Genomic DNA, 21678 nt, shown 5'->3' with positions numbered 1-21678 from the left:
ATTTTAAATGTAATTAATAAAAATAATAAAAATAATAGAATAATTTATCTTCTGTATTAGACACTAACAACAAACTAACAATAAAGAATACAATCGTTAATCGCAAAGAATACATCTGTGTTTAATACCAACGTGACATGTACATCCGATATCTACATTCAGGATAAAATGAGTGACGAGAATAGCCTTTAACGTCCACCGACACGTGTCGAGTGATACATTTCATTTGTTCCCTAAAATTCTTCGTGAAAAATGACATATACCTCGCATAGCCAGCTTTTGAAACGCCGTGTACAAAGCGGACGGAAAGTTTCGCTTTGCATATGCACAACCCGGTGTACGGTAAACAGAGGGAAGGGCGTCACATCGGATTTTATTCAGCATTGCCGTTCTTCCGAGCTGTCCGCTGCGTTTTGTATCCGACTCGCTTTGCGCGTTCATTGCATCCAGGATCCAGTTGCTCGCTCGCGATCTCCGCAGGTTCTCTCTCTGCGTTGCTTGTCGTGCGTGTCGTAAAGTGCCATTCGGAGTGTCGCTCGAAGTGTCGGAAGTGCATTGTACGAAACGGACGTGTCAGTCCGTTCCGGTTCAGTCATCGACGATGCGAGCGCGAAAAAACGAGAAAGAGAGAGAAAGAGAAAAAAAGCCGTACATTTTAGAAATATCAATTTTTATTGTCGCATGAATGTGATTGATTATATCAAATACAGTCGTATATATTATTCTAGCGACTGTACAATTATATATTGTTTTGTATTCGGGTATTTTTATGCGATGTGAAATTGAAGATGTACATGAAAAATGTACACGATACCAAGTAATCAATTTGTAAAACAATTATGTTCTCGTAGCCATTGTGCGAACGTAACGCGTTTTCTTTCTTTCTCGGATCGTCGGCTTTATCTTCGTTTTTCGTACCTTGTCTCTCAGATGCATTTCTTTTTGCCAACGGTAACGACAGACAATCTCCCTTTTTATAGTAGCTCTATGTTCACGTCTAAAGATAGTGATATTAAGGAAAATGAAAGACAATTTCTCTACGTTAGTATTGATAGGATATTGCCCATAGATACCATCTTAACGCATCGACTTGTAACCTATGTTGAGGATAATTATGTAAAGTGTGTAATAATTTGCTCTCGTATGGAGATATTTCCCGCACAAAATTTGATTACATAATAGATTCGACACGTGGTAAATTGTTACAACTATAATTATAATTTGTATAATGCATTGCGTGAAAATAAAAAATATTTTATCCGAATTGAGAAAGAATACAAATTGATTATTTGAGAAATTTATATTTAATTAATTATAATTAATCATTAATTTCAATATATCGCATCATAAAAAATAATTAAACTATACTAATAGCATGCAGGCTCTATCTCGATGTTCAGTAAATAACAAGGGGTACAAGATGGCGTATCGTGCTTTACTTCGCCAAATCATAGATGCTTCAAGTCAGTCATATGTTGCATTCTAGTTTATCCCGAGAGAGGACCATCCTCGGGGACAACTACGTAATGATTATTCGGGACGGCGAATAATATCCGGCCGAGTACGAATCCTATAGCGAAAACGAATCGTTATCCGAAAGCTCGGCCACGAGCCACGAAGAGGAATACGAAGAGCTACGGAAGCTGTATTCGGGCAAGGTATACACTAATCCCGGCTTCGCATTAATAGGGTCCTTATTTCTCGCTGACGTTACTACTGTAGTTCAATAAACCGACTACGTGCCAACTTCGTACCGCGCTGTGCTAAATCATATGCCGCGAATAAACCGCGATTACCGAGTTACCTGCAATTCGAAGAACCCGAGCCGCGGAAAAAACGATGAGCATCATTAAAGTTAAAACGAAGCCCTACGACTATTATTATCTCTTTGTTATCATCAAAACGAATTTCATCAATCAATTTAATCAATCGATTAATGGCGCGTTGCCATTGTTACTTTATAATAATTGTTTTATGTGTGTTAATTATTCAGGTCTTCGTTACAAAATAGCATTATCGTATCTACAGCTATCTATTATCTCTTTTTCTTTTATTATATCATTATATTTTTATTATTATTAAAATAATTAGTATACTACCTATAGACAATGATTTGTTTAAACGCACAATTAACGATACAGGATATCGTACAATCAATATCGGCAATATATTCTTTTCAAAAGAGAACTTTCACACAAAATACCGCTCTATTGATATCGTCGCTGAAAGCCGTTAATTCTCCAAAATACAGGGGATTAATAACCATTGGAAACATGGCGGGACGGTTATTATTCAGGCGGAATACTTCACGAGCGCGATATAATTTCGTAATGACAATTTTGGTATTCCGCGCGGCATTCCGCCGCGTTTTATTTCCTTTTATATCGGCCGACGCGATTTCCCCGCATACGGCGTATATTTCTCTCATCGACGCTCGCCCCTCGAATTAACCCGCGAATATATTCGCATATTTCTCTTCGAGACACCCTCGAACTTTTTCCCTCCCTTGGCCTTTATTACGCGCGCGAGCTGCCACAGAGGCTAACGATGCATTACGAAAAATTGGCGTATATTATAATATTTTATGACATGGTCTTAAAAAACACGCCAATGATACGCATATCCGGATGCTTTTAACGATTTTGCCGGTTCAGGAGGAAAAAGATTTTCGTACTGTGTCTGCAAAAAAACCATGCGTAATTACCGCGCTCATTGACGCTGGAAGAAAAATAAGCTCACAAAGGTGCAATCTGTAGCTTTTATCCGAGCAAATATTTGCACATGCATCAGGAATATATATGCGAGTGCATATATATCTTGTTTGGCTATGAATAAACTTGATATTAATGTAATGATGTGGCTACACATAGAATAATTATTTCGTATTTTTCATATAAGATTTGAATCCATACCTTCTTTAACTAACAGAATATACAATATATTTCATGTTATAGATATAAAAATAATGAAAGAAGGAAAAACAATTATGCTCCTAAATAAGAATGTTACGAAAAAAAAAAAGAAAGAAAGAAATAACTTGTATGCTAAAAATCAGGAAACACATCTAAGTTCGCGAGGTAGCAACGAGCGGAAAAGCCTTGCAAACAAGTGGTGGTTTGGATTTCTCGACGAATGAGAAATACGAGCAATCAGCTATTCCCGAGAAGATCAGAAAAGCAAAACAAATGAATTTTCTTACCAGAAATAGAAAGAAAGAGAAAGAGAGAAAAATTTAATACAAAAAGGGGTAGAAATATAAATGCGCCGAAAGTTCTCTCGTCGCATCTCCTGCCTCAAGTCGCGGCAGCAACCCTACTTACTACTTCGTTTCTCCGTTTCTTTACTGTCGCATCTCGTGTCTCGTCACGAAGCTCTTTCCGCCCCAAAGTCATCAGCTACCTGTACGCGTGCATGAAAAACTTCCGAAGCAAGTCGAGCGAAGCGAGCTCGCTTCGTTCTCATGTGACAAATCACCTGTCCCGAGGAGCCCGTTTCCGCTCGACGCCGAAATGCGGCTAAAGGTGAAATTGCGGCTGCCGCAAAAACGCGTCGCGCTGCGACGACTGGGAAATTATACCGTCTCGTTGAAATTTGTGCCGAGTAATTCGATATTTTTTATGAACGAAAGCTATTTATGTATGTATCCATCGAAACTTTCCGTTCATATATAATAAAATAAATATCTGTATAAATTTAAAAAAAAAGAAAACAATTAATAACGAGTAGAAATATATTTGTATGCAACAATGTAACATCTTTACTGTTAATATTTGTTGAGTTATAGCAACTAACAATACTGAAATATTTTCTACTAGCACCTTGCTTCTCGCAACTGAATATGGTATCCTGAGAAAATCCTCGTTCGCTTCGATGGTGAAAAAACGTTTCGCAATGAAAGCTAAATGAACCGCGCGCAATCTCTCAGGAATCCTCAACGAGGTGCAACAATAGGGACGTAATAATAAATAAGAAGCGCATGAAAACGCAACAATAGAAGCGTAACAATAAATAGGGCGAGATAGGAAGACGCGAATGAGCCAGGACGTGCAATAATTTTAAATCATTGGCATGCTGTATGAAATGTGAAATACGAATGCAATCGTCTATCTTTGAAATTTTTGAAAAATATCGCTATCAATTTTTTATTAAAACACGTATATATCGACGCTTTTTATTTATATGTAACGTTAGATTATAATAATCTCAAGATGAAAATTATTTTTATCTTGAATTATAAGAATAGAAGATCAAGAGAATTTCTACGATTGAAAATTGAGAAATTAGTATTCAAAGGGGAACGAGTATATTATTGACTCTCGATTATTTCATTTTCCGAGAGTTTTTCTCGAGATACGTACCAGGATACATAAAAATATCAGCTTATATATATTCGAATTGATATCGCTGGATTCTTGGATTACAGGAGCCTAATGAGTATTTCAATACAGGCAGCTGGCGCCGACATCGAACCGAGCTATTAATTATTTATCTACCATTTGTTGAAATTCAATAATATCGATGCATGCGATATACTTTGTCCGCGACGCGCCGTGGTAATCTGGCTGGCGGAAAGCATCGAAACATTCTCGGGAAATGAAACTTAGTTCGAAACAATTCGCAATCCCGCGATGGAATCGCGCGAGAGAAGAGGGAAATTGGTGGCTCGTGTTAAACTGGAAATAGTGGCTCGGCAATGTTAGCGGAGGGAGATTGGCACGGATCCAACGGATTCATCGTGCTCTGCACAACGACGACGAAATCCGAAGTCAACTGTACGTTAATCTTCTGTCAGCGCGCTTTTCATTTTCATCCCGCTCTGCTCTCGAGCCTTCCAAGAAAGTTCATTCTCGCCCCGTCATCGACTGTTTCGTATTTTTATTAAAGATATTTTTTCATCGTCATCGGGACGCTCATCGGGATTTCAGAAAGTCTGACAGAGCATCTTGTTATTAAATTTTTTTTTGGGGGGGAGATCTATATTAGTCGAGATAATAATTAAACAGTTGATCAAATGCTTTGAAAAATATGTTGTCAAATAAGGATGCCTAGTATCATTGAAAGCTAGATGCATCTATAAATTTCTGAGTCGAATTTGGCGAATTTTCAAGAAGTTGATTACACAACAACGTGACGAACTGCGAGGTCATTTCCGTCCTCTTCTCCTTGATTTTTCTTGGATACCAAACTTCTCATCTCTTCCTACATTTACCATTTCCGTAAAACGTTAATATAGAAAGAAATAAAAGTGTTCTTACTCTGTTATCTTATCAGACTTTTGTCAAGAGGGCGGAAAAAACGCGTGGTTCTCCGAAATTTTCACGTGATATATTTCAAGTAAGAAATGTCGGGGAGAATCGTCCTTTTCTAATTCTTTAAGGTCCAGTACTTTCGCTCTAAAGTCACCTTATTTTTAAATTTTTATTAGGACGAAGAAGTTGCGCTAATCGTAAGTAAGTAGTTTTAAAGCTACTTTCAGAATAAAAATTGTGCTAAATGAAGTTATTACAGATATACAAAAAAATTTATAATCTAGGTATAATAATCTAAAATTAAAAGAATCATGTTTTTTCCTTTAAAGAATAAGGATTTCATACTGGAAAGATCAAAGACGTAGAGTCATTGCGCGGGAGGGCTTCGACCGCGATAATTTATTTCCGACGAGGACGGAAGCGAGCGCACGATTCCTGGTGGGTGCATTGGAACGATGGTAGTTTCGGAGGATGGAAATTGGCGTAGATCCAGGATGGATTCGACCGTCGCGCGAGGCGACACGACGCCCAGCGTCGTCGTCGTCGTCGTCGTCGTCGTTTCGGTACCTACGAGAAAAAGCGGGGGAACTCTCTTTTAAGCTCCCTCCGTTCTTACCAGTCTCGCGATCTATCTCCGGCTCCTGCTCGCAGCATCCTTTTCGAGCGCGTTGTGTCGAGGACCCTAAATGGAATTGGCGTCGCGCCCGTGAATACGTCCCGCGCCTCTTCGACGAGATGGGATTTTTCGTTTCGGCACGCATAACGTACTCGTTTACACCTTCGCGTCGTTTTCTCGAATGATTCACGCGCCGATAGTTTGCCCGCAAAGCGGCAAATTATCAAAAGCTCTTCAATCAAAAATCTGACACCAAAAAAAAAAAAAAACATTTTTAATCGATACAAACCATCCTCAAATATGTAAAATTCACAGATTTCTATATGTATGGTATATGTATTAAACTGCTAACAACGGTGTCGTAGACAGCCATTTACAATTGGACAAAATATAACCAGGCTGTCAATAAATGACAGCGTGATTATATTATTCTATGTAAATGGCTGCCCTGGTTTTACCTATCACATCGGTGTTAGCAGTCTAATATACAAGGTGTCCCAAATTTAAATGGCAAAACTTTAGGAGCGTGTAGGGGACCGAAAAGTTAAAACAGAAAGTCCTTTAGAGATTTGCTCGTTTTTCCTCCATTTTGGAGAAAATCACAAAAAAAGAAACAAAACAAGTTTTCATTTTTTTATTTATTATTTTTTTATTTACATTTTATTTATGTTATTATCTATTTAATGCAGACATTGTTCAAAATGTTGCCCTCTTGCAACAATGCAAGCATTACATCTAACACTGACCTCATTAATTGCAGCCAGAGATTGTTCTAGTGATATTTGGTACACTGCATCTATGTTTCGGTCTCTTAATTGCTCTCTTGAATTGATTGGCAGCATAAAGAATAACATCAAGTGTTTATATATGTAAGGAACCTTGAAGCAGAAAGTTAATTCGGTGCCAATCGACTCAAGAGAGCAACTGATAATGAGAGATTGAATTTTTGCGATTTTCTCTAAAATGGAGGAAAAACGAACAAACCTCTAAAGGACTTCTTGTCTTAGTTTTTCGGTCCCCTACACGCTCTTAAAGTTTTACCATTTAAATTAAGTATACCCTGTATATATAGAAGTCTGTGATAAAAATTAATGCAATATATTTGCTCGTATCACGCATAGTTAAATAGCAAGAGACGATCGATTTGTTCCTTTCGAGCCTCGGATTTTATCGTTATACGCAATGTAACTTATGTTGGCTTCGAGGCTTTGTGTTAAGCTTCTTAGGTACAGTGAGTACAAGATCTTATCGTTAATCTAAATTCAAGAGGGTTTTAACCCTCCAGAATTTTAATTCAAGATTTAATTAGAATTGAATATTAAAAAGTTTTACAATGTGATTGTGTGTGCCTCTTTTCGGGATGTTCATTAGAAGAAATGTTAAAAGTGCGGGTGAAATTATGTTAATGTTAGAGCCACTTACCGCCGTGCACCTCGCATACCAGGAACAAGTCGGCTCCCTCAGGATATGCTTCGAGGAGTTTGCTCATGTCTCGCCTTTTCGCGTCATAGATTATCGGCTTCGTCGGTGGCACTGTAAGCAGAGAGACAGAAAATACGTGAGCGATACGCGCATTTTCTAAATGAGTTTTTGTCGAACAGCCATATCCCGGAAATTGTAAAAAAAATAACTATTTTGTGAGAATTACAATCGTCGCTAATAATACATTTATTATTATATATTGCATATTAATATACAAACCTTCCTCAGAAATAAAAATAAGATTGATCAACTCATTTTAAGCAAAGAACTAATTATATACTGTAATTGCGGAAATTGATTAGTTTCTATATATAGCTCATATATTATAATAAAATATAATAAATGTGTAATTTATTACAGAACAATTAGATATTTGAAATATAATTTCTTTTATCTGTTTCTGGAAGAAAACCAATATACATTAATATTGATTAATCGCGAAAAAAGATATTTTTGCATCTAGAAGAAGCTCTAAGTCTCCGTGTATATTCTTAAGCTGTGTTCTAATAGGCGGAACAAAGACCGACAAGAAAAAAAAAACAGGCGAAAAGGTATAGCAACAGAGTGTGGCTGGCTGCTTTCACTCGACTGGCGTTGGCAGTCTTTCTTTTTCATCGCCAGCTCGATGCATTCACGATATAGCCGAGGAAGAGGTAAACGCAAACAAGCCGAGTCTCATCCCGGTATGTCGCTCGGATGTCGGATGGAAATTGCCTTCGGCTATTGTCGCGACGACAATGTACGCGCTCCATTCGTTCGTGCTTCCTCCTTCCTTCGCTAGAAGGTGCAGTAAAACCGAGAAAAGATCGCGTTCGCGAGAAGACTTTCCCGCGCGAGAGAGGATAGAGCGACACCGATAAAAGCTTTCAACGTACGGCGAAATATTCCGATTCGGTAACGGCGATGACACGTGCAAGCGTTCACGCCTATCCCGATCACGGGCACCTGTGCTCCCGGACTGTGTGAGACGACACATCAGGGATCGATTCCACGCTACTTGAGAGACGCGCGCGACAAGTCCCCTTGAGAATCCTTATGTAGATATTGTTCAGAATCGCTGTTTCGCCTCGAGTGAAGTTTACGGTGCCATCGTGTCGCCGGCGTGACTTGTTTGTTCATATCGTCGACAATCCGGGTGCCTGTATCCGAAGTATGTGGCGATATTTTCGGTACGTGTCCTATGAAGGCGAACGAAGCTCAGTATTGTCGATTCAGTATGTTCAAAGCTATGCCACGAGAGACGGCAAAATACGTGAAAAATGTAACATATGCGATATAAGTAGAAAAATTCAACTCAACAACTAAACAACAGTGCGTTAATATGCACTATAAAGTTGCTTTCTAAAAACAGATTTATATATCGCGGTATTTTATTTATAAATAATAATAATAATACAAACATATTCCGTAAATTTTAATTTTAATTTTAAAAAATTGTTCTTTCTTTTTTATCTTGTCTACGGTCAATTAAAAAAAAAAAAAACCCAGGTTACTTATATATACAAGTATAAATCTTTTTCTATACTATTATTCTATCATGGAACATGAGAGAAGAATTAAAATTTATTCCATTCGTTACTTGATTCTCGTCGCGTGCAAAAAGATATCGCCTTATTAACTTGGCGACACGGAAAGAGTTCAATAATCGTTGGAGTAATTGCTATCCCTGGCGTGCGATACGATCGCCGTCGGCTCGAATCGATATGCTGAAGAGCGGCAACACTTTTCCAGCGGAAAGAAGCGGAATGGTCCGTTCCCACGGCATTATGTAGACGAACGTCGTAATCTCGACGGAGATTATGCGAGAGCGGCGCAAGACGACGCTTCAGTGGCGCTAATACGGCCCATTCACGATCTTTTATAGACGTTTCTCCGAGAGAGATACCTGAAACGCGATTTTTTTTCCCCGATTTCCATTGTCGACCATTATTACGCTGACAATCGACTCGCTTGCGAAAAAAGCTCTAAAGACGTGTAACCAACGAGGGTCGCGCGCGCGTCTGATACGAGGCGCGCTTTTACTACTTTCACCAATCCCTGCGGAAAATTTACGAAAATGCTATCGTCATGTTCGCGGCTATTCTTATCACGTTTCGTTTGTCTCTTGCAAAGATTTTGAAGAATTAAGTAGGGTTGATAAGAAGAAAAATGGGGATAGGGCGACTTGTGTAATTTTATAAATTTAAATATAAAAAGATAAAAACATATATAAAAATTTCTCTACATCATATCACTATCGCGTATTAATTTATCCTTACAATTATATATATATATATATAGTCGCTATAATACAGAAATTATCTATTTACAGATACGTTAATTACTTCCAATATTACAATATATGCATATAAAAACCATATCGTATGTATATTAGTGCTAATTAGTAATAATTTCACGTTAATCTTCTCCGATTAATTACGAAATAAATCGCCGTCACACGGGCACTATAATCTCATGAATATTCATGATCGTTAATAATGTATGTGACGTATTACCGTATTATTATTCTAATACACGTATTGCCGGCATAATCGACCGATACGAGGAACCGATATCTAAAAAGGAGACCCTATCGAAATCGAACGCTATTTATAATACGCGGAAGGAGCGGTATACGCTGTGCGAAAAGTTTCTCCTCATTTCGATACGATAACCCTCCTCTCCATAACCGTTCATTAATCTTGCCGCACGCGAGATTCATCTCCCGACCGAGTTTTACATATTTATTATCGTCTCCGAGCATGAGCTGTTTTGGTATTCGGCCCGTTACATCGTAGAGTTCGCGGCATCGAAACCCCGCTAAAACCCGTCCAAAGTCGTACAAAGTCGTACAAAGCACCTCGTATAAAGGCAGCCCCGGAGCGATTGCGTTCTCTCTCTCTCTCTCTCTCTTCTTCTTTATTCTTTCTCCTTCTCGCGGCCCGCAGATATGATTTGCGGGATTTACGTGTCTTTTTCGCGAGAAAGAGAATTGTCTCGTGTGGTTCACGTAGGTGGAAAATAAGCCGCCGCGAATCCCATTCGACGTTTCCGGAATCTCGCGGGTTAGAGTAGCGCAAAACGAAGCGGCGACGGTGTAACATATGCGGATCTCGAAACCGCTCTCGCGGAACTTTTACTTGAAATTTCGCTGTACACGGAGAACCACCGGGGTTACGCCGACGGTTGTCTTTGTCGGTTATAAATGGGAGACGCGAAGCGGCGCACTTGAAAAGTCGGCGCTTGTTGGTTTCTTGCCCGGAATCGCGTTTCCTTCTTTTCTTTCTTTCTTTCTTTCTTTCTTTCTCCTCTTTCTTTTTATAGCCCGCTACGAATGCGGTTGAACGTTGCGCAAGTGTTTACCGTGATTTTCCGGAGCACCGTTCGCAAAGTGAAAAAGTATCAATATATCAATTTTACCGTACACAGTTAATAAATTATAAGCTTTTAGAGCATTACACACACGTATAACGAAGTAAATTCTTTCCGCGTTGAAAAATATATCAAATTTAAAACAGTTACTCTCTCACAGAACGATAAAAGATATTTCCGGCTTTTTCCAACAAATTCACATTATACATTCGATACCTTTTGGGAATAAAATCCCAAAGGCATTTAACCATCATCCGGCAAATCAACAGGCCGCTACGTTAAAAGGGCTCGGAGAGATCGGTCGGAAAATCTAGAAGAATTTATTCGGTGGGCGCACAAATCAGCCCCGTCTACGAGGAGGGGGCCAGCGAGGTCCGAGAATTGAGATGGGGATCGATGGGGGCGCGCGCTTTCGGCCCACGGGACTGAAAATCTCGCTGGACGCGTTTCCAACGACAACGTGTAAACCGTTTGGCCAGCAACACAATGGCAGGCCAGGAGGTCCAACGGAGCGAGGAAAATATATTGCTAATAGGGTTTGCAACACGGCCCGTTAGTCGAGAGTAATGCCTTACCACGGGGTGGCACACGTTAAGCTCGTTTAACGAAACCACACCCCGCCTTCCGTCTCTTTCTCTTTCTCTTTCTCTCCCACACGCTCGCTCTCTTCCTCCTTTTTCTTCTCCGTCTCTCCCTTTCGTCTTTTTTGCCCTTCTACTCTCTCGCGTTTCTCTCTCCGTGCTTCCGTGGACGTCGATTAGATTTATGGACTTCCATCGTGTGTCACGCGTTCGACCCTCTCTCGTCGCTCTATGCTCTTGTTCGTCGAGGGATTTCAGCCTGCAGCCGCGATAACCGCACGTGACCGTTTCGGGTCTCTCGATTAGGGAGATATTCTTCTTCGCGAATCGAACGGAATGGATTGCACGTCGCTTTTACGCGCCTTCAGTGAGTTATTACCGTCCGATGCACTTCGAAACTCAAGTAACCGCGAACGATCTGTAATTTCGTTATCTCGGACATTGTTTTTAAAAATAAATCATTATTATTTCATTGTCCTTCTAATTTTTATTTAGTTATGTCATTGCAAAATATATATATATTTAAACGACAGTATATAAATGAATGATGTATCAGTGTGTTGTTTGCACGAATATATAGCGCGAAACATCGTGTCAAGATAAATGTATGTGTCGGACGGAACACATAGGTCATAAAACTACAAAAGAGGATTTTGTGATGTACCTCGAGTCTCGTCACGTTCGACAAGTGTTTTGTTTAGATGGCTCCTTAGAGTGCTAACGCTTTATTTTGCTTCCTTATTTCGTCGTCCTGACGACGGCCTGACTATGTTTAACGCGTATATGTTGCGCGCAAATATCGAATGCATAATATGGAACTATAATATATACAGTATTATCTCCTGTGAGCTACATTTTCCCTACCATATAAATTTTGCAAACGAAGTAAAAATAGCCTGAGACTTGAGCGTGCAGTAAGAAGTAATAGAATTTATAAATACCATTAACTTTCTAACATGTTCTAAAAAAATGCCTATTTACATGAAATTATTTGTCTTGTCATGTAAACGAGTTTAGAGAGATATAGAGATACTTTATGTTAAACCTGTCACGTTATTCTCTGTATAATTAATATAAAAGTTTAATTATTCTAATACAATTTATAGATATTTATTTCTTTATAATATATAATTACACTATATTTTTCTTGCATTAATTATATTTCGAGTAAACTAGTTATTATATTTCAGGTAAACTAGAAGCACACAAAATAGCGCATTGATATCAATTAGTTTACTATTAAAATCCAATCGCCGAGATATTGCGATTAGCGGCGCTTGTTCATAGTCTCGGTGTGTTACCCTCGTATGTCTCCTTATGAACTCTTGTGACCTAGGATGAACCCTTATGAAAGAGCCACTCTCTCCAGCTTATTCGTGCAGAATCTCGGCAACGGACGTATTTGATACCTAGTATACGACAGTAAGTGCGTTCGTGCATACACAGCTATATGTGTGCGCAAGATGTATGCGTGTATCAAAACGCGAGATGTGTATGCATCTATCTCTTTCTCACCGTAAGCCGGATGCACCATTTGCGGGATATTCTGCGACGCTATCGACGCAAGACGTGCTCGAGCGTGCATCCTTTCTCTCTGTTACCCTTTTACGGGCACACCCGTTATAGATTCAAAGGCAACCGTCCATTTCTGTAAACTACGCGCTCCATGACCATCCATGACAATTATTATAACTCACGATCAGTCAGCGGCCCACTATGCTTTTCCTTTTTCTTCTCCTCGTTTGACGCCGCTTGTCCATGCCGTGCGGGCCACATTTCATCCAATCTTAGCCAAGGGACGTCATTTTTTCTCGTTAAAACTGGAGCTTCGAACTTGCGGATCGATACGTCTTGCACAAAATTTTAACGCTTTAAATAATTTTTTTTTTTTTTTATATTTTGAAGGAATAATGTTCTATAGTTATTATAGTTAATACCGAAATGTGTTTCATATAAATTGTAAAGATTATTTCAAGACTATTAATACAGATATAGATATTAGATATTAAATTAAGAAAAATGACAATAATCTCGATGTGCAAATTTTGGCAAGTATAAAATCCAAAACACTGTAAACGGATCACGAAATTATGTTTCTCAACTAGTTATTGAAAGCTTTATCTTCGAAACTTGCAGTAAAATATATTTCACAAAATTTGAGAGACTAAAATTGTATCAATCGATCATTTTTATCGGCTCGAAAATCCGGGACAAATTCAGAAAGTATGATTCGTCGCTTCTGAATGCGATAGAAATGCACAATGTTGCACGTGGCACGATAGAGAGGTTACGGCAAAAAAGTAATGTAACATTGCGCGTGTATTAGGGCATTACTAACGGTATTATCCCGGGCAAAATTATTGCCAGAGCGAGGTAATACCCCGCCATATTTCAGGCATTACGATTATTGCGATATGGCCGCACCGTATTTTAAGAGCGATAGTTTTATCGCTCGACGTTACGATATTCCGTTTCGCCCTGTCTGCCCTTTTTTATGCCACTTCGACGTGCATCGATTAAATATTGCGAAACGCGAACGACGCGACAGCCTGACAGGGCGACACATTTTCCGGCATCAAGTATCGTGCCATCATGAATGAAGATATCCTCTTGCGCGATAATATCTAAAAAAAAAAAAAAAAAAAAAAAAAACTTGTCGTTTTAACGAAGATTACAAATCCCTGTTAACATCATTTTTTGCACACCCGCTGCTAATTCTACTCTATCACTTTACTCTCTTTTAAGAATATTTCATTATACATATATTGCATTATTCATATTCATTATATATATATATATATATATATATATATATATATATATTTGTTCAGATTATTATTATGTAAATTTTTAAATTTTTTATGTAAAAATTCAAATATAATTTTTTATCATAAAGTTCAATGTTTCACATTTTTATTTCAGAGGTAAATAGGTAATTTCCAAATATTATATAAAATATAATCTATACAGAATGTGTCGCGAAAAAAAGGTTAATCTTTCTCGTTCAGAATAATCTTGACCTTTCGGAGAGTATTGAATTTTTCTCGCCCTATATGTTATGTACGTAAGTTTGACGTTATTTTGATATCACATCTTGACGAGCAAGTGTCAAAGAATCATTTATCATAACGTCATGACGCAACGGATGCGAGATAGCTTGACGCTGAGTTGAAATCAACGAGACATTTCTGTTACCATAGATATTTACGATACGAATAAAGTGTTTCACACTACATTTGATAAGCGGAAAACTATTTATACATACATCGTGAACGAATTGACTTGGATCCAAAAATAAATAAGTATACGCGATATCCATAATGATGGCGTCATATATCGTTGAAAATTATTACTCGTAAATTTCATCCCATCTTGATTGCATCATAACTCGCGAAATCCCTTTACAATCGACGATATTCATCGATTTGTGGCGAACGATTTCGGATAACGCAGCAAAGGTATCTATAAAAATATCAATACCATTTTTGCATTACTTGATACTGTTGTGAGAAAAAATCTTTTTAAAATTGAAACTGCACAAACACGTTGCGTTAATTTATTTTATTTCAAAAATTATTGGTTGTTTTCTCTATCGTTTCAGCAGACGCAAAATATATTTTCGTAAAATAGATATCCAAATGAAAATTTTATCAGCATCTTTCTACCGTAAAATCTGCAGATGTCATTGTCAAGGCAAGAGAAAGAGGAATAAAAAGTAATGCGCGCAACGGACCTTAAAAGTACAAAACATTCGTAAAGAGCGCGTGCGCTCGAAAAACGGAAAATATTCGGACAATTCGAACTTATTGAATTCCTGCGGCTTGCATTCTGTTATGTATGTATTGGTTCACGCGATGCCGATGCGAATGCTACGTGTGTACCCTCTGAATTATGGTCCGGGAGTGCCAAACTCTATCTCTCCCTCTCTCTTATTCCCGTACATACACATTCACATTATATGGTGGTAACGGTTCGCACCTTCATGCGACTGACGGGCTGCGTGACCTGGGTATCGGATTAAAGCCACGTAACGATTACCGTTAAAAATTTAGGAAAATTCCTACGACGCCACCGAATAGCTACGGAACCGATGCTATTTTCATGCGGGCGCACCATTCTCATCTTGATGGCAACGCCCCCGACACCCTTCGTATTTTCAACCCGCACACGTACCCCTTTGTGCGAGCACCTCCGCCGCTCTCACCGCGCAACCAACTTCGCCGTGGAAATCTCGTGGCTCGTTGAGAGCTGTCGAAAATGGGAAAACGATCGGATATTTCTCTCGCGACGCGCGAACGAATATGCCAGAAACCGTGATATTTGCGAGCCGATATTTTTCAAACGTGAAGAGAAGGAAGAGAAATTTATTAAAAATACCGCGCTTACATTCTTATTAAAAATACTGAGCTTTCATGTTTAAGTAATAAATTCAGCTTGTACTTTTGTATGCACGGGAAAGATGAAAGAAGCGTTATATACGTAAAAGTTCTTGATAAAATAATTTTAAATTTACAATTTCTTACACTGGAGAGCGTAATGAATAGAAGCATATTTTATGAAATTTATATCGAACATTTTATCTCTGTGACGATCTAACAGCATAAATTATAAAATTGTGTTACCGAATGTTTTCATTTGTTGAGAAGCGTGGCGTCGCTAGGAAACAGAAGCAATATTTTTCACGATAATAGAAAACATTCCGCCCTCATTATTTATTAACAGATATAAAGAGTACGCGCTGCAATAGCTTGATATTTTCATCACGGAAACATTTCATAAAGCACGCGCCGTCATAGTCCACCGGCGGTGGAATTAAAGCACGCTCTTGTCGCAAATTGATGCGACCCCGAAACGCACAAACCGACCGATATTGTTGAACGAACCGGCGTAGCCCCATAGGATTTGCCTTGCGAGATCCCTGTTTAATAAAAGCGCGCCTGATTCCTCTCTCTTTTTCTCATTCTCTCTCTTCTCCATTTCATCGTATTTATAAATGTTATTAAAACATTCTCGCGCAAAACACACGCGGAATAAAAAAAAAAAAAGTTGACTGAAATTGGCGGAAATGTATACATGTGTCTATATGTTTCATACATATTTTCCTTCCTTTCTCTTTATATCTCTCCATGAATTTCGGATAATTCTGCTTTTTATCTCCGAAAAAGGATCCATATTGAACGTTTACCAACTAACGACGAAATAATAACAAAGTGCCTTTCCTTCGTCGTTTCTTCTCGTCTATTCGCACACGCGCCTGCTTATTTCCGAAAATGGCCACTTATCCGAACCGCTCTAACTCTCTCGTTTCGAGAAGGCCGCTGTCTTTTATCCCGTAAATCCTCGTCGACCCAAAGGAACTCTTGAGGCAGGGGTCCTCCGCTATTTCCTCTTTCTTCTCATCTCTCACGATGTGCAACGATTAAAGACTCGGGCTTAATGGAAACTGTCGGCGATATACCGTACACCGATATACATGACAAGACTTTTCATCAAACGGTGTTTACAAGAAAGAAGCGCGAATCAATAAAATTAAAAATTCTGCAATTAATAGCATAAGATATAAGAAGTAAAACTTTCTCGCGTTTTATTTATAGAGATGTCCACTGTCTTCTGCCATTGTAATGGAAGCTATCATTTTAATTATTCGTATAAATTTACATCGTTGATCTCATTCGCAAATTATTCGCGTGGAATCTACTGCTGATCTAAAGCGTAATTATATTGTCGCTCAAACTTCAATTTGGAGTTTGAGTTTATTACACCGGAATACGTGCGCTACTACAATGCGTATTGGATTGTCTCCAAGTTATCATTGCTTCGCGTGAACTGATTTCAAGTTATATATCTTAATATATAAGGATTTAGTATCGCAAAATATCTCAAACATAATATCACATTTTATATTTTTGTTTCTTATCATCATAAGAGATTATGATATTTTTCAAATATTTTAAAGCAGCTACTATATATATGCATCATATATTTGAAAGACAGAAACTTTCTCTAGTTGTTAATATTTACCGGCTATTGTGTGCTTATCAAATAAGCAGATTGATTGTCATACGAGAACTTCTGAACTCTTTGTGTAAAGTTTTAATTATATTGCAAACTCAAATTATATTGTCCGACAAGTACATCGATCAAATCCCTAAAATATTAATCTAAACCGTATTTATAGAAAAAATAATAACAATTTTCAGGATAAATATATCTATTTTAAGATAGTTTATATATATGATAATATATATAAATAAATAAAATAAATATATATATATAAATTTATGTGTATCGATATTCTTTATTAAAAAATGATAATGACGAAATATCTTTTTAAAAGTCTTTCAATCTTCGCTACATTGTCATTTATATGAGAAAAAAATCTGTGTTACATCTACTGCAGTATTGTATGTTTTTAGATATAAAGATATACTATATCATTTTTTTATCGCATTCAAGGATTTTTATATATTTCGTCAAGTTTTAGAGAAAAAAAGCGATAACTGAAACGAATAAGACGGAAAAAAAAAATAAGAAAATTGAAAGGAATCAAAGTCATACGAAATGTGTCTATTGAATGTTTTGCATATACCGATCTTTTACGAATTTGTTCAATAGTGAAATATCAAAGAGCGTGTATTAATTGTTTAGAGCGATGATTCGAGTGGAATCATTTATTTCTCGATTTGTTGAGAAAAAATAGTTGGACGAGCAAAAAAGTGTAAGGTCGTTCAATTTACATTAATAGCTATTTACAGACGATTTCGACATGTTAAAGCTAATAAATATTTATATTCCAATCACGTTTGATATTCATCATATTTACAATTTCCAAAGTAATGCTTACTGCGAACGTGGCTATACCTTTACCGATGCTCTGCGATGGAATCGACGCAAACTTTCATGATCGTCGAGTCGTAACCAGCAATCGATGGCGCGTAATCGCAAATAAAACGGACGAATAAACGGAAATTCACCGAAAAGTCAGCGAGATAACGCGAGAGACCGCGCTTCTGTCACCGTCGTTTTCCACCTCGATCAACCCAACCTAACCTTCCATTCGCGGCTCTCTAGCACTTTGCGACGAGCGTGCCGGAAAAAGTTTTCCGGATTCGAATTGCGGTTTTTATTCCGCACGAACGATTTTGAGACAGCCCCCGGATAGTCCACCTTCGAGCTATCGTATTTTCCTCCGGTAATTACTCGGTAAAATCCGCTCTCCGAAATGCTGACAAGACATTCCGTGACTTTTACTCAAACGCCGGATGTAATCTCCCGTTCGACAATGCCTGTCAAATCTTTTATCGATTGTCGTTTTGCCGCACATGCGATTCTTTCGTACGAATCGAACTGTCAAATGCTTTGCCAGAATTTTTGGGCGTAGAATAATTTTTTTTTTTCTATCAGTTGATGAAGGAAAGATAGCTTTTATTAATTTCGTCCACAGATTATTTTAATACCGAAAACATGCAAGCAACAAATTTTTTCAATTAATTTATGTTACGATACTGTGCGCTGTATAGAATCCGCGGAGATAGTGTCGAGTTTCAATAGCTTAGAACAAACAACAAATTTAATCTTTTATATATTTCGGTACTATATCGAGCTTTCTATATATTTTTTTCATTATGGGGGGCTTAATGTCAAGCTGGCTTCCCTCCCGCCCCCCCCCCCACTTTGAATGTAAATTCCTGCTAAACGGTTTGAGCTACAAAATCCGGACTACGGCAACAAATTAGCACATAATTAGCACTATTTGATAGATGCGACTTTAGGAGGGACCTCTGATAGGAGGGAGGGTCAACTTAATACGGGTCTTTATTATTGTGATACACCGGCTACGATGTTGACCGGTGGTAATAAACAAACTGAATTACATTTTATAACGTTCCAAAACGTAATTCTTATCGTTTTAGTAATGATTTTTTAATCTTTAACACCTGAATTTGATAAAAATAACAATACCCCATTTTTATTGGGAAAACGCTATTTTTGAGATTTGACCAAAGTATCAAATAGAAAGTTTCTTGTTTCAAAGTGCCGAATTTACCTCTTCAGTTTGGACATACAGATCTGGAACACATCTTGTATATTAAATAGAAAAAAATTTATATTTATTATAATAGATTATTATATATGATTTTTTAAACAGTCGGCCCTATTTCTTTTTTTCTAAGGACAAGATCGTTTTATCTTAATGATTCGCGTGGAAAATCTCGTTAATTAATTAAGAAGAATAATTGTTGCTAAAAAAACGAAAATATTAGCGAGACATCGATAAATTAAAAAGATATTTATATTCAAGCTAAAAAAAAATAGCATATAAGATATTATGACGGATATTCTACATATAGGCGATTATAATGCTATATTTGAAATAAAATAGATTTACAGCTGTAAGGTATTGTATATCGTACACTAGTTGCACGTACATGATAGATCGCGTCTTCTATTTCGCTCTAGCTTGGAGATCGTCTGTCAAATGCCAACGATCAATGTCGTGACATGGAGACATGGAGCGACATGGGAAAGGGAAAGAGTTAAATAACACAACTTCGACAATCGAAAGAACGTAGTCGCGGATCACGTTTTCTCCCATATCGTCGAGGACGTTGGTGAAACTTGCAATATTTCCGCGAAAGGCGCAAACCGTAAAACAAACCGCGATGTTTCTATATTTTGATACGAAACGGCGCAATTCCCCCTCATCTCCCGGCGCTTCCCATCGATAGCCATTCGCGCGCTTTTAATACAATTTTTATGGCCACCCGTGAAAGATATAGTAGATCGTGACGGGACGATCAAGAAACGGGGTGGGGATGAGAGATAAGAAAGGGATGATCGAGAAAAGAAGACTTGGATCGCTGAAGACCGAATATTCGTGGCACGTTTTGTAATTTATACAAGCCTTTCATCTTCGAAACGGATTAAGGCGATGAATGCGGCGATAAAGAATCGATCGAGGAACATGAAAATTACATCCAAAGGACACGCAAATTGCGCTCTTACGACGAAGAGGAACAGTAAGATCCCTTGTTGAAATAAAAAAGTAACGTTGAGCTATGTTGAGAAAATGCCAGGAGAAACATTAACGTAAATCTTGCTTTCTGCAGTTTCCTTATCTTATATTCACAAAAATTGCATTAGAATAAACCTTTCGTGAAACTTTTCTTTCTCTTTTCCAATTTGTACTTTATATCCTTTAACGAATGCATAAACGCTGCGACACTTTCAACTTGATCGTCCGTCGATATGCTGTTCTCTCATCGAAACGTGTCTTTTTCGCACTCACCTTGTGATTCAGCGAATTATTTCGATATGACGACGTCGCATCGAGACGTGATCATCGAGGAAAGGAGAAAGAGAGAGAAAGAACGCTATCCCGTGCAAAATTTATATTCATGAGTATCCGAGTGTGAGAGAACAAGTGCATTTTGATACATGTCGTCGACGATCGAAAGCACCAGATGGATCGTATGTAACGGACAAAGGATGCGTATAATAGAGAATCGACGAACTGACTGTGGCTCGACTGCGCCGAGATCTTTCCTTCGAACGAGAGAACGGCACTTTTTTTTTTTTTTTTTTTTTTTTTTTTAGTTACTTGAGATTCCCCGTCGCGTCTATGTCGCGGGAACTTGAAGAAATCGAGTTTTCCCCTATTCCCTCGAAACGTCCATCTTCGAACATTTTCGTCGTTCGCGTTTTTCCCCTTCACATACATACGTCGGAATTTCTTAACTTTTGCGATCTCAAACGCAACGATGCAACGTCTTTCGCGTCGCAAAAGAAGAGAAGAATGCAAGGAAAACTATCGCATGAAAATGAAGAGTGATAAATTACCTGAATTTCAGCAGCTTTTGAAAACCGCGATATCTCTAACTTTGCTATTGCGAAAAGTTTCTTTCAAGTTTCATCAAATTGAATGAAATATTTTGTATAACGACATCATATAAAAATCATAAAAATCAAAATTTTTTTATCTCTCTTTCTTTATTCTTTATTGATGGATAATAAATTTCACGAATAAAATCAGTTTTTCAGAAATCCCTTTGTCCATAATGTTAACGAATAAAATAAATTATATATACATATATATTTAATATAATATATATATAGATTAAATCTTATAGAAGTTATCTTATAATTGTTTTTAAAAGTCTCTATTTTTATTTTGCATTGAAGACATATATTTCTTATCCCATCAGAACAAACGATTCCAGTAGTGAAACTATTAGTGTTGAACGATGATCAGTCATGGTCTTTTATGGTTGTCCGCACGATGCCGCGAAACTCGCCGTTCTTTTCACGAAAATATAAATACGCGAGTTTACGACGTAATAAAATTTGCCAGTAGTAACGCTGGACCGAAGCAGAGACCACGGAGCCGTGATGATATCGA

At 37.8% G+C, this 21678-nt stretch overlaps 1 protein-coding gene across 4 annotated transcripts in view; it reads right to left on the bottom strand.

Annotated features, from left to right (window-relative positions):
- LOC138940677 (nephrin) overlaps positions 1 to 21678 on the bottom strand; it is a 224172-nt gene that overhangs the window by 101835 nt on the left and 100659 nt on the right. For all 4 annotated transcript variants that reach the window (XM_070309785.1, XM_070309787.1, XM_070309784.1 and 1 more), the window contains exon 5: positions 7288 to 7398. In XM_070309785.1, the coding sequence (XP_070165886.1) occupies positions 7288 to 7398 (111 nt within the window). The remainder of the gene's footprint in view (positions 1 to 7287; positions 7399 to 21678) is intronic.

The sequence above is a fragment of the Polyergus mexicanus genome, unplaced genomic scaffold (assembly GCF_030449975.1).
Source record: "Polyergus mexicanus isolate NDT 795.1 unplaced genomic scaffold, iyPolMexi1.0 SCAF_17, whole genome shotgun sequence".
NCBI lineage: Eukaryota > Metazoa > Arthropoda > Insecta > Hymenoptera > Formicidae > Polyergus > Polyergus mexicanus.
This window is presented reverse-complemented; position numbering and strand designations above follow the sequence as displayed.